The 14,206-nt window shown below is 44.9% G+C and overlaps 1 protein-coding gene across 1 annotated transcript in view; it reads left to right on the plus strand.

Moving 5' to 3' along the window:
* Window positions 1-808: 808 nt before the first annotated feature.
* The window catches only part of LOC310798869 (NXPE family member 3-like), a gene marked incomplete at both ends in the record, with an annotated part of 31,369 nt that continues 17,971 nt past the window's right edge, over window positions 809-14,206 (plus strand). Inside the window, 3 exons of the mRNA XM_083661432.1 lie at window positions 809-931; window positions 3,326-3,769; window positions 5,101-5,405. Of these exons, the coding sequence (XP_083517558.1) occupies window positions 809-931; window positions 3,326-3,769; window positions 5,101-5,405 (872 nt within the window). The remainder of the gene's footprint in view (window positions 932-3,325; window positions 3,770-5,100; window positions 5,406-14,206) is intronic.

Genomic DNA, 14,206 nt, shown 5'->3' on the forward strand with positions numbered 1-14,206 from the left:
GTCTTAAACATACTGATATAACGTCATCACAGAGAGGGACATTGTGCTTGGTGGTGTGTTGTTTTCTGTCCCTTCAAATAAAAACACATGAAGTGACGTCATGCTGGCTATTCTACCTGTTGTTCTTTACATAGCTATCTTTATCTTTATTGTTTATTTGAGCAGGGACAGTACACAATAAACATATTGCAGCAGAGATAGCTAAGAGCTAATTTGCATCTGTAGTCCCTGGGCGCACAGAGTCCTGTGCGTACATAATACATATCAAATACAGAAATAAAAGAAAATCCTAGTGTCTAAACAATCAATATACATGGTACAAAAAATGATAGTACTTACTATTAGTAATATATAACAAAGTAAAATATAACACATAGGTAGATAGCAATCCCCTAAGATCACATGGTAAATGAGGAGATGTAGTAGCCAGTAGCCTACATTGTGATATGTAGCCCCATTTCACTGGTAATCCAGATTTCTTAATCTTCAAAAGTTTGTATCTGGATCAGAATGATCCAAATAAATGTTGCTTTTAAAAACTAGCAGAACAAGTGGGCATAGCCTGATCTTGTGACTTTAGTTGATGTTTGATTAACCCAAGGAATTGGTCAGACTGTATTTAGTTTAGGTGAAAGACAGGTGATGGACATTTCATACAGTTTTACACAAACAAGACTTCCAAGAGATTTCAAGATTTCAGATATAATTGCATTTCTTGAAATTAAAACACCATATCAAAGTTGAACCTTTTCCCTTAATTTTTTTCACCTATACATCAGAGGGACTGAGTGAAGACCAGTCGGCGATCATGAAGACTGAAGCTTGTAAAAAGAGGGACGTCTGCGTGTGCCGTCCCAACTATGCCGCCATCTTCCTCCTCCTGTCGGTGAACGTCCTCTACTTCCTGCTGCGCCACATCCCCCTGCTGGAGGTGAGAACACAGTTTGAGCTTCTCTTGGTTAGAGGATCACTTCAACTGTTAAGAAGGTTCTGGTCAAGGTGCTAAAAGGGGATGTAGCACAGTGGATAAAGCTGTTGCTATTTACAAACTGTCAAATCACCCCTCGGACGTCGCCGGATCAAATCTGGCCTGGGCAGGTGGCACCTCGGCATCTGAACTGACAGATAAACTTGGGAGGTCACGTGCAAGTGACCTCAATACAAAACTGTGTCGTCAGCATAAAAATGGACATTACAGTGCTCAGAAGGAAAGAAAATAGTATTAATATAAAGAGTGAATAATGTGGGACCATAATAAATTGATCCTTGGGGGATCCCCTTACCAACAGACAAAGACCCAGATCGTGTGTCGTCAAGAGTAACTGTTTGTCTCCTCCCGGACAGGTAGCTCGAAAACCACCTGACTGAGAGGTTGTCCAGCCTGATGGAGGACAGTTTCTTCAAAATGTTGTGGTCTACTGTATCAAATGCTTTTGAAAGGTCGACAAAAAGAGCCGCACAGTGCTGACGATCATCAAGGCTTTTCAATATATTGTTTACAACAAGGGATGTGCCGGTAACAGTACTGTGTCTCGGTCTGAACCCCTGATTGATGTGACTGAAGGATATTGTATGTGTCTAAAAATAAACGGAGTTGCTCGTTTGCTAAAACTTCAAGGACTTTGGCCAGGCAGCACAGTTAGATTGGGTGACGCTTTACAATAGAGCCCGCAATTTACAGGTTAAGTAGGCTACAGGGGAACAAAATCTGAGTTTATGGAATAAGGGGGTAATAAAGGGGGACTCATAAAGAACTTATACCATACCTATTTCTGCAACTACTGGGTACCTATTCTGTTATATACCGTATATTTTTTTTCCAACTACTGGGTAGGCCTACCTATTCTATTGTTACAGGGTACGTATGACCTATGAGAAATAATCATTTCAATTTTATTTCAATTTAGGAGAACTTATACTGTAGTTATTCTGTAACTATTGGGTACCTAGTATACAGGGTAACTACAGGGGTGCGGGGCTGTATTCTAAAGCGATGTTCATTCGCTCCTAGTTACATGTAATTACAGGGTAACTAGAGGTGCGCGGGCTATATTCTAAAGCAGCGTTAATTCCCTCCCACTTTGTAATTACAGGGTAACTACAGGGGCACGGGCTGTATTCTAAAGCGACCTACCTATCCCTAGCTACGGCCCCTTTTCCCAATGCCCGCCCCTTAACTAAACATATATGGCTGACTGAGTGTCCTGACTTTGCCATCTTCTGACCCCCGGCCTGACCTGCTGCCAGCGCTGTCGGAAAAAGTGTCTGATTTAAAATGTTCTCAAGAGTAAAGGTTAAAAAATGTCTGTTTTGACAATCCAGTGTTTTCTATCAACAGTCTGTGTCCTTGACAGTTTCCACAGGCCTTGAAAATCCTTGAAAATTTGAGAAAATTAATGCCTAGAGGTTTTTGAAATAGCCTTGAAGGTTCTTGATTCTTTTTCAATTGAAACCTAGCGTCCAAATGTATCAATATACCCCCGCTCCCTGCATCCAGGGATCAACACTTCACATCCTGGGGAAGAGATTTGTGTCGATAGCCCAGCCAAGCTTTTATAATTTCACTCCAAAAACGATAATTTTGACCCTCTGGTACGATAATTCAACATTTGCCATCTGGCAACACTGTGCCTGAGGAAGAGCGCAAAGCTTGAAACACGTTGCATTTGAATAGCTGCTAAACCAAGCCGATATTTGTGTTCATTTATTGCTTTTGAGTGCTTGTATTTCTTAACATTATTATAGCAAATAGGCTGCTTGTTTTGTGCAGTTAAAATCTTACTTGTTGCCCCTTCATCTTTACCACGTGCGCAGCAAGCGCGTGGTCAAGAGGGCATTTTGGGGTGAGTCATTCATTCAGTCAGGAACGGATAATGGATAGCACTGATGATGTCCTCAGTGACAGTGATGATGTCATCAGTGATGCCATCAGTGATGATGTCATCAATTGATTGAGGGAAAAAATTGTAGCCTTTCTCAGTTTTGCTCTCAATCGGCCTTTGTTACGTCATTGCTGAAGCAGGTCCTATGGCATGAGATGCAGGGGTACAGAGCTCCTCCCTATGCAATGTTAGCCTTGAAGGCTGAGATGTCTTGAAACAGTGCAAGATTTGTCTTTGCTTCACTTCTCTTGATTACTGTGACAGTTTGATAATGTGTCTTCTTTTTTGATAACCTGTCATGTGGTGTATTCTGTATATACGCATGTGGTCCTGGGCCGAATTTGCCCTTGTTTAAGAATCCTTTTACCTCAGCCTCAAACCATCAACTAACAGTCTTTTCATCAACATTTTTCACCCTTCCCTACCTTTCAACCCCCTTCCAGTCTCGGAATAAAACCAACGGCACCATCATCAGAATTTACCCCGTCCCGCTCCGCCAGCTCAACTACTGCCGTTACCAGCACCGTACGCCTGAGGATGTTCTGGAAGAGCGCCTCCTGCTGGAATCCATCGCTTGGCCTGAAACTCCACTCTTGCCAGCCCATTTTTCCATGAAACGGACCAGCAACCCCGCCCACAGCACCTTCACAGTCCTGCCAGCAAGGGGCGGGGGGCGGCGGCGGCGGCGTGTGGGCGATCACCTGGAGGCTCGGATCCTGATGCGGGACATCCAGGGGCGTCCCAAGAGCTTCGGGGGAGACGTCCTAGTCGCCCGTCTGCACGACCGGGCGCTCGGCGCGGGCGTGGCCGGGCGAGTGGAGGACCACCTGAACGGCTCCTACACCGCCGTGTTCCCGTTACTGTGGGAGGGACGAGCGCGGGTTGAGGTGACAACAAAGACTCTGACATGTCTGTGTAGATTCATGTGAGGCATGTGGGGTTGTAAGATGTAATTTTTTTTTAAACAAATTACACTGGACTTAAAGTGAAGAGTTCGGGGCACTTTACACGAGGACGGTTTCCTATGGAAACGGGGAATTATTTTATCGTTAGTGCCTCCCGTTAAGACGGCGATGGCGTTTCTGCGCTTTGGAGACGACACATTTTAGAACCACCTTCCAGAGTGAAATTGTTGGTGACGCTTCCCGCTGAGCGCTCCATGTAATCGGTTAGAAACGATAGTCTTCCCAGAAACTCTGACGTGCCTGCACACGCGACACACGCTTGGCAACATTCAGAATTAAGCTACACTGCGGCCGACTTCAGTTACATGTTCATAGCGAGCGTTACTGCTGCTGCGAGGAGCCGATGGCTGTACCCGGTCGGCATTTAACATTAGGCAAGCACATCGACAGTGTTTTCTCACTGCAGCCACACAGTAGACAGTGTCAGCACAGCCATCGCTCCCGATCCTCGCTGCTCGTTAAAGATTTCCAAATAGGCTTATTCTGATAAACTGGTCACATCTCTGTAACGTTCTCACCCGAAGAATATTACAACTTTAAAACAGTTTGTTGTTTTTTTTAGCTTGAAAACAGCTTTTTGGCAAGTCTAAAATAATTAATTACTACAGTAGCCGTAATCTACTTCCGTGTCTAAAACCCAGAAAGACGATTACAAAATGACGTCATGCAGAAGCGTCCGTGGAGCAACGAGCAACGCCCCGTTGACCATCACACTGCCACCTAGCGACCTGGCATGTACATTACGGCGTTTTAAAAATTCAACAGAGCTCATGTAAACGGGGAGAAGGTGTGAAGGAAAAGGTGTGAAGGAAACGCTATTGTGTCGTTTCTTCCAGAGACTGTCCTCGTGTAAAGGGCCCCTAGACATTTGACCATTAATCAGTTCTACTTCATGGTGGGGAATTTGCATCACTATGCTCGCAACACAGCTGAGGGGGAGAAGGGGGGTTGTCACAGTTTGGTGATATGACACCGCACCCCGCTTGGAGATGGGTCTGCCGCACTTTGGTCCCACTCTGGAGTAGGTCCATCTCGAGCGTGGCTCGGCACGTAAAAAGATGGAAACCGAAATCATGATGATTCACTTCAGGTGGGAGGAGAGGTGACCAAACCTAGACACCTGAATTTCATTTGGACGTAAACAAGAAAGAAAGAAGTTTAGGTAGTGCATTTTCTTTCACCTTACAGATCGGACAGAAGCCAACTAATACAATGTTGGACTGAGTGAAAGCTCTGGTTCTCCCTCCTGTCAGGTGACGCTGGTTCACCCCAGTGAGGCCGTCACGGTGCTGCGCAGGATGACCAGGGACTATCCCTACCGGCGGGTTTTCTTCCACAGCGTCTTCCGCTCAGGATCCGTCTCTGAAACCACGGTTTGTAACGTCTGCCTGCCTTCGAACCAGGGGGTGCTGTGCAACTACACTGACCTGCACACCGGAGAGCCATGGTTCTGCTACAAGCCCAAGAAACTGAGCTGCGACAAAAGGATCAGCCACTGCAAAGGAAGGATAGACCAGACTAAACTCTTCATGGCCAACGAGGGGAAACTCTTTCAAAGGTGAGGAGACAGGACAGACATTCTGTGTGTCTCTGTAGGGCCGGCCCTGGGCAGAAACACGTTCTCATTCCCAACTCATCAAGTAGGCCTACTGCTCTTTGGTCAGGACCCCTTGGTGTCACTTCTTAATGCATGATATACCCTCTTTGTGGTTTTTGGGCGTACAGGGGGGACAGTGCATGGTCGTCCAACACATCTGAAATCGACACCACTTGAGTGTGACATTTAAATGAGCTTTAGGGTGTAACCTTACCTTAACCAAGTTGTCTAAATCCAACAAAGTTGCTTTAGTTGCCTAACCATAACCAACGTGGTGACATTTTGAAATGATATTCATACAGGGGGAGCAATGCTCTTTTTCAGGAGCGCCCTGTTCACATTCACAGACACATTCATACCTGGAAGCTGACCAGTACAACCACAGTCTGCTGGCCACTGATCAGCTCCACTGGAGCAGGTGGGGTTAAGGGCCTTGCTCAAGGGCACCTCAGTGGTGGTAATGACTCGAGGGAGGGGCAAGCGCTGCATTTTCACTTTCCCCACCCAAAATGAATGGCAGAGGAATGTAACCTGTGGCGTTCAAAATGATGAAAAATGTGGTAGGCTACCCCAGGCGTTAGTGATGCCAAGAGGTCCTGACCAAATGTCTCTATAGTGCCTTTTAAACATGAAATCTGGATCATGTCAGGCTAGGGAGAGCAGGATATTTTCAGGTTTTGCCTTTCTAAACATGAGGGGTCTTTGTTAAGAAACAACTGGGTATGAGCCGTTTTTCCTGCCAGCTGGGGGGGGGGGGTGCGGTAGCATGTATCGAAAACAAGAAATGTGATAGGAAACAGCTTTAGCGAATTTTTAACCAAACTCCATTCAAAAACATGCCGTTTTAACAGAGTCCATTGACAACGAGGGGTGGCAATGTACTTCCAGAATCATGCCCAGGAGCAGGTCTCCAGATGTATGCAGATGACACATATGTGTCTGGCCGGACCACTACCTCAGTTCCTACCAGTGGTGGCTGGTGAGCTTGGAAACAGGGGAGGAAGCTAGAGCGGCGACACGTTTTTTTTTTCTCGTGTGCGCGCCATACCTGTATACAGTGTGGCATAATTGTGCTTTAAGTAAAACAGTTGTCTAATGGTAAAGTAAAGGCGAAATGAATTATGCAAAGGACAAATAATATGAAAACGAATAAGCAAGAATATGAAAATGGATTAAAAAATGCACATTTTAAATTGCATTTTGCAAATCAGCATCAGTCTTTCATTTGTCAAATTAATTAATTTAATTTAAATGGCTCATTTATAAGCATTTTTATTAATAAGGTTTATAAATAGTTTTATCAAACAGCTCATTTAAAAGCATTTTTTTCTTCTAGAAGCCGTCTGGAAGGTGATGTAGCCTACAGTAACCTAAGTAAATTACCGTAAATTCCGGACTATAAGCCGCGGCTTTTTTCCCGTTTTTTGGCCCCTGCGGCTTATATAACGGTGCGTCTTATCTATGGATTTTTTCAGAAAAAAAAAAAAAAAAAAAAAAAAAAAACTCTCTTTTTTAGCACTCTTTCTAACTATAAATCCACTTCTGTTTTAATTTCCTCTCTTGCCCTCTTTTCACCACACCGCGGACACTGTGTGCACTGTAAAAATAAACAACGGTGGTGTTGTGTTATGTTGTTTTGTTGAAATGTTACGGTAATACGGTAAATGGGAGCTTCCTCAAACAGCCATCTCTTTCCCGACAATCCCCTCTGTGCGTGACCACTTACATATGGTAATTACGGTAAGCAAACGGCCACAAGCCCATCAACTCCCTCCCCCGACTACCAGGAGAAAATCACAAACTTCGGCGAATTCACACAAAGGAAGATCAAGGAATATTCCATCGAACCGGAGCAGATCATAAATATGGATGAAGTGCCTTTGACGTTCGACCTGCCACTCACTCGGACTGTTAACAAGAAGCGCCCTGGAGGATTCTTTCACCAAAAAAAAGCTTTGCTCGTTCTCGACAGCATGAGAACGAGCAGTAGATGATCATGAGGTGGTTTTTCAGACGTGTCGATATAGCAGTTTATCGCAAAAGTGTAATGGAAACACATTTTTCGCATTTGCACGTCATGTGACCCATATTATCCCTTGGAAAAGGAGCGGAAAATAAGTTTGGTAAGTAAGGTTCGATAGCCGTGTCAAAACCTCCGCAGCAAGTGGAAAACTTTGAAGCAACGCTACCTAGCAGAAAGACGAGTGTTGTGCAAAAGCGTAGCCGGGCAAATTAGATAATGTTTAATGGCAGAAATCGGTCCATGGTGACAGCAGGCTGCCTGTGTGCGCGCATTTGGCACAGCGGCGAGATGAGAGGATGAAAAGCACACACTGGTGCGGTGGTGCTGTCTGAAGTGAATACAGTGACTGTGAGTAGGCTAATACATTGCACACGTTTCAGGTGCAATTATAGAACCAAATCAGCCTTTTCCCCCCTCCATCTCTAAATCGGACCAGTTGTAGGCTATTAGGCTACCTTTTTTCCTCTGCCTGTCGCGCTGAGTGCATTCACGCAGCCAGCAACATTTTGCGACTCATTTTCTTTTGAATTGATAATCAGGCTCGTTTATATGCATTGTAACTTCATGTTGGGATTTCCATTGACCATTGGTTGGATTTGAGCATGCAGGGGACGGGATATGGGGCAGATCCCCGTGCGTAATCACTGTGGCAGCTGCTGCAACGGGGAATCACTCAAACGCAACTTCAATGGAAACGCCTACAAGTCGCAATTGTACATTGTCGAAGTTGTAGAAATATCGCAATTCTTTTGCGAAAAACTGTAATGGAAACACAGCTATAGATGAAGAGGAGTTCGTTGGTTTTGAGTGACAATGAAGGAGAGAGGAGAGTGGTTGACGAAGCCACCCTGAACCTGTTCGTTTCCGACACTGAAGATGAGGACTTTGGTGGTTTCAGTACGCAGGAAGAAGAGGAAGACGAGCATTAGTGACTTGACTTCTCTGGTTACAGGTTTGCTGCACATATAGCCTATTGTTGTGTGATTTTGTCTGGGGATTAGTGACCTGACTTTTGTTTTGTTTTGTTGAAATGTTAATAAATGGGAGCTTCCCCAAACAGCCATCGCTTTCCCGACATTCCTCTCTGTGCACGAACCCTTTCATATGGTAATTAAACATCAAAACACCCGCGGCTTATAGACCGGTGCGGCTTATAGAAGAAAAAAATAGTCAATTTTGGTCCCGCGGCTTATACACCGGTGCGTCTTATAGTCCGGAATTTACGGTACTGAGAATTAGCCTACTGCTTTTCATAATGCAGGAGACAGAGGGAAAAAAGCACATTAGATTGTGCACAAAAGAAATCCATGCAGTCAGCAGAGAAATCCTTATCCAAAGCAAAAGATTCCCACCAGGAATAAAAGAACAGACACCGAATTGGGCACTGGGTGGGCAGACAAGACAATCAAATGCCATCTTGAAAACATTCCTGAATGAACGATGAACCATGCGTAAAATCTCAATCTCAATCTCAATCTCAATCTAAATCTCTCTCTCTCTCTCTCTCTCTCTCTCTCTCTCTCTCTCTCTCTCTCTCTCTCTCATCTTCCCCCTTACATCTAGCTTGACACAACACAGACCGTCCAATGTACCCGTCTGTAAACGGTGCAGCCGAGCTGATAAATGCCGACTTGTTCAACGAGCAACAGGTTAGCGGATGTGATAGATAACATCATTATCAGTACAGGGGGACACACTCTCGACAGTGCTGCTGCATCAACATGTTAGTTACATTCCAATTATTAGGCTACAGACCGCTTTATAGATCCACACTGTTACAGCAGGCAACATCAAACTTAAGTTAGTCTGTCAGTAAAAGGCTTGATGGATGAACAAATCAATCAAAAACACTTCACTACGTCCAACATAGGCTACAAGATTCGTTTCATAAAATTTGCTATGCAAATTGCTGTTTCGTTCCACGCTGGTTCCGCGCTGCCAAATTCAGTTAAAAAATGTGCGAGTTTAAGATCGCCAAATGGCGGGCTATTCAGCATAAAACAATATAATACGAAAAAGTAGCACTGCTTGGTGGACGCCGAATTTAGTAGAAGACCCGGATAACTCGAACTGAATTGACTTACTTGAATATCCATGCAGTCTGTAGCCGGTGCGAGTGCAGTCGATGAGGTTAAATTATCCCAGTGTTTGCTTCTGAGCCTCTGTGTGAACCACGCTGCCCTCTCTAAACTCCGCGTAATACAATGCAACGACTGTCTGGCTTGTGAGCTAACTTACTGCTTGATAATATAAAACATAGGAAAAGAGAAAGGGGAAAATATAGGTGCTACTGTCTGTAAATCTATCTATTAGCCTGTCAGGTCTTCATTTCCTGTATTTCCAATGGAGCGCTGCGGATTCAACAAGATTTTCAGACGTAGGCTATTCAGCATTGGACAATACAGAATGTCAATCACTGTCAGCCATCTATCCAACCAACAACCAATTAGATTTCACCTGGTTTAACCAGGGTAAGGGCGTGCGAACCTCCAGCTCAATGTGATTGGTGGGAAAACACATCACTCTCACGTGTTTCTGTCGGTTTCTGTGAATTGCAAGTGTTTTTCAACCAATCATATTTTTCATTAGATAAATGACCAAATAAATAAACACCCACAGGGCGAAGTTTTTTTATCTGCCTACTAAAGGCTGGGACCAGGGCCAGAGTGACTCTCTGCATGGAGCTCTCCTTTCCATCAGTTCAGGTCACTGTTGTTTAAGCATTTTAAGCATATAAGAATATAATGAATGAAAAAATGAGCGTCTGCACATAAGAAAACACACATTTGATTGATATTTTATTATAAAAAAAATATTGAAAAATGAAAAAAAAAAATATATATATATATAATATTTTTTTTAATATAAAATCCCCAATCTAATAGAGGAGGACCATCCTCCTATGCCTCACTGGAAAAACCTCCTCTGGTTCCTACACTATTGACAGAACATCTAGAATCGGAAACAGAATGGCTCAAAAATTATGGTCTAACATTGAACATTAAGAAAACTGTCAATATGTTTCTCGTCCAGGTGACAGTCCTCACCAGATGAAGTGAATGAATTTGGACCCCAGGAAGAGTAGTCTCACCTTGGTGTAGACTAATGGGGATCCACAATAAACAATTAAGTAAATAAGTTAGATCTAAAAATCAATGGTCAATCTATTGACCAGGTTTCTGAGGTTAAATACCTTGGTTTGATGTTAGACACTCCTCTTAAAATTTGAGAAACATATACAAGTGGGGAGCAGAGTAGCAAATGCATACTTATATTTGTTTAGAATGATTACCATTTATCTGTCTACCATAATGTCTACCATTTTACGCTGCAAATATCTACATGCACTCAATGATTTTCTCATACTTGGGTTATTGTGTAACTGCATGGTCTCAAGCTAGTCCGACTGTAATCAGACGATGATGTGAGGTCTCCAGACCATAGTTCAAGCAGAAGGCCACTCACGCATAATCCGATCATCCCCTGACGACAGTCAAGTTCTAGCATAACGTGGTCAGTCAAAAGTCCTAGCATGACGTCTGCTATGACGTCAAACATGACGTCAGTTAATCCTCATATATATAGCAAGGGTTCTACGTCACCTCTCTCTCTCTGGCCGATCATAGCAGCAGCAGCTCACGGCAGCCCATCTCCCTTGAAGCCGGCCTCCGAAGCGTTGTTTTGCACCAGATCCGCAGACCGAATCAGCACCCACAAGCCTTCTCTACCCGTGGATATTCCCATTCCTGGCATGTCGAGTTCCGAGCCAGAGCAGCCCATGGACCGTGACGGCAGCTTAGACATCGGTCCCCTGTCCCGGACCGGCCACGGAGCGTACTTGCCTTCCGAGGTGTCTGACGAAGACGTTGGCGAAGCGACCGGACCACAGGCTGCCAGCATAGCCCCGACGAGAAGGCCCAGCGCGCGTTCCCGTGGCACGGGGCGCGCCACTGCGACGGCCCGTGGTAGGGGAGCAGAAGACGAAGCGCCGCGCCGTGGACGCCCAAGAACGCGTGCGAGCGTGCCGGAGGGAGAGGGCCGCTCGGCGCGGACGTGCGAGAGGCTGCGGGCGAAGACCAGTAGAGGCAGCTGCCCCGAGAGCCGGGAGCCGCCGGGGAAATGCAGGCCGCGGGGCCGCCGCGAGACGCGTAACGTTACATGCAGTTAAGCAGAAAGTCGCACTCGGCAGTAAAACCCGCATCCATGTAACGTTAATCCATCGGGTGACCTGTTCTCTCTGTCACAAAGACTATAATCCACCAAATCACATGACGTTTTGTCATCAAGTCTTTAATCCACCGTCACACTTCAGGACATCCTCTTAATCCAAAACAGAGTGTGAAAAGTAGTTGCCTCTCTCCTTTGTTGTTGTGTTCGTGAAACGGAGGTTTACCGTAACCAGAGACCTTTTATTGTAAAGATGCGACAGCACACAGCCAATCCGCCATTTTGGAGACTAAGCTTCTGCCCCAGCAAGGAGCCGTATTTCAGGCCAAAATGGCCGCAGCGCTGTTTTCAAAAAGGCACTATATACTCTTGCCTTCTCATTCTCAATTATCTTTGCTGTTACACGCAGCTGAGTTTGTTTATTTTCTACCTCTGGGTCCCCAGTGACCCCATGTGACTGATGTTGACTGATAAATTAAATTAGGAAGCTTCTGTGACGATGACAATGATAATTTCTTAACTTTAGCCAATCTGAGGGGGTTTTATTTGAACAACAATCTTAAAAAAAACAACAACAAAAAAAAACTCCACTATCACCCCCCATATTAAGGCTGGGACCTGGGCCGGTGTAAACTCTACCACGACGGCAAGAACCACGCGGGCAGAACCTACCCCGCCTTCCTGGAGCCCGACGACACCTTCATAATACCAGACTCGCTGTTAGTCGTCTTGGACATGGACGAGGGGACGTTAGGTTTCATAGTGGACGGACATGACCTAGGGGTGGCGTTCGGAGGACTTAAGGGCAGGAAGGTGTACCCCGCAGTGAGCGCCGTGTGGGGACACTGCGAAATACGAATCCGGTACATAAACGGACTCGATCCGGATCCCCTCCCTCTGATGGACCTGTGCAGGCGCTCCGTGCGGGCGGCTCTAGGAAGGGACCGCCTGAGCGGAATCCACGGACTGCCCCTGCCCGCCTCTCTCAAGAGCTACCTGCTCTACCAAGGACGGGGTTGACGACCACAGCACACCGAGCATACCCCGGAGGACCAGTCACCCGTGGACGCGAAAGGACCCATGAGGAAAGTATCAGTACTTCAGCATTTAAACGGGCAATCTACCAGTCCAGTAAAATCAATTCAATTAAAACTTTATTAGTCCCGCAAAGGGCAATTTAAGGCATGAATACTGCAAACAAGCTGTACTCTGTACACATCCAAAAACAATACAAAAAAAAAAAAAAAAAAAAAAAAAGACAATAAATACAATAAATGTCACTGATAAAGCAAGATCCCTGATTACAGTGTATCCAACACCACAAAGGAATATAGGTGTCAGATCAATACAAATTAATTTCAGTCAATACAATCCAAGTGCATATTAGACTTGTTCAAGGGTTCAAATCAAAAGGTCAAGGTACAGACCTAGTCTAGATAAACTGACCACTTCTCGTACTGTGGCTGTTCACCAGTCGAATGGCCTCTGGAACCAAACCAAACTTCCTTCTGTTTGTTTTGCAGGCAGGCTGTCTAAAGCTCTTTCCTGATGGCATTAAGTCAAAACAGACATGAAGGACACGCGTGGAGTCATTGATTACCTCGTGCGCTTTCTTGAGCACTCGTGCACTACTAAACTGTACTAGGGATCTTTGTGTTTTGCCTATAATGCCTATAATCAGACGTATTCTCATCTCTTTAATACTCCGTCTGCCCGCAACGGCCCGCCCCACCAAACAGAAATACTGTCTTACATTGCTCTGAAAACACCACATGTACCGTAGGTGTCCCTCGTGCTTTGACTAAATAAAGCGAAGCTGACTGACAAGTTATTTGGCCTGTGATCTGACCATTCTACCCAGCGGGCATCTCAGCCTGCCTATTTCCGACGCCTAAGCGGAAATCGCTTCTGGCAAATGGCCAGCGGGAGTCACAATAATAATAATAATAATTATAATAATAATAATTACAACAATAATAATAATAACCACGCAAGGGGCCATTCTAACACCCCTGGCCCACGGAGCTTGTCTGAGCATCAGCTAGAATGAGTGTTACTGCATAACTTCGGACCGAAGCCAGACGGCCCAGGGAATGCTGACGTCTTTCCGTGTTAAGCTACCCGGTCTTAATACACCACTTCCTGTTCTTAACGAATTTCAAAGTAAAATGCCTCTGGCATTTCTTCAGAAGCAGAATCAGAATGACTTAATGATCCCCGAGGGGAAATCGGGACAGGTTACAGTAGCTCGCTCACAGTACACACATAGCTTAAAATAAAATAAACAGTAGTAAATGCAACGCAAATGCAATATTAAGCAATAAGCATAAGAAAAAAAAAAGAAAAAAACAACAACAACATAGCATAGAATAACTAGTAAATGCGCTAGAAGCAAAAATAAGTGGAATGTCTAAGTAGCAAAATACAAAATACGTCAGGTAAGTATACATTCCGTGTCAATTATCATTATTGCACCCTGGACTATATTAAGTCGGCTTGCCCTATACTCCACACGTGGCTCAGCCAGGCACAGTTAACCTATCGGCTGGCTCAGTCTCAGGGAGACTGAGCG

This window comes from Poromitra crassiceps, assembly GCF_964638095.1.
Source record: "Poromitra crassiceps genome assembly, chromosome: 2".
Classification (NCBI taxonomy): Eukaryota; Metazoa; Chordata; class Actinopteri; order Beryciformes; family Melamphaidae; genus Poromitra; species Poromitra crassiceps.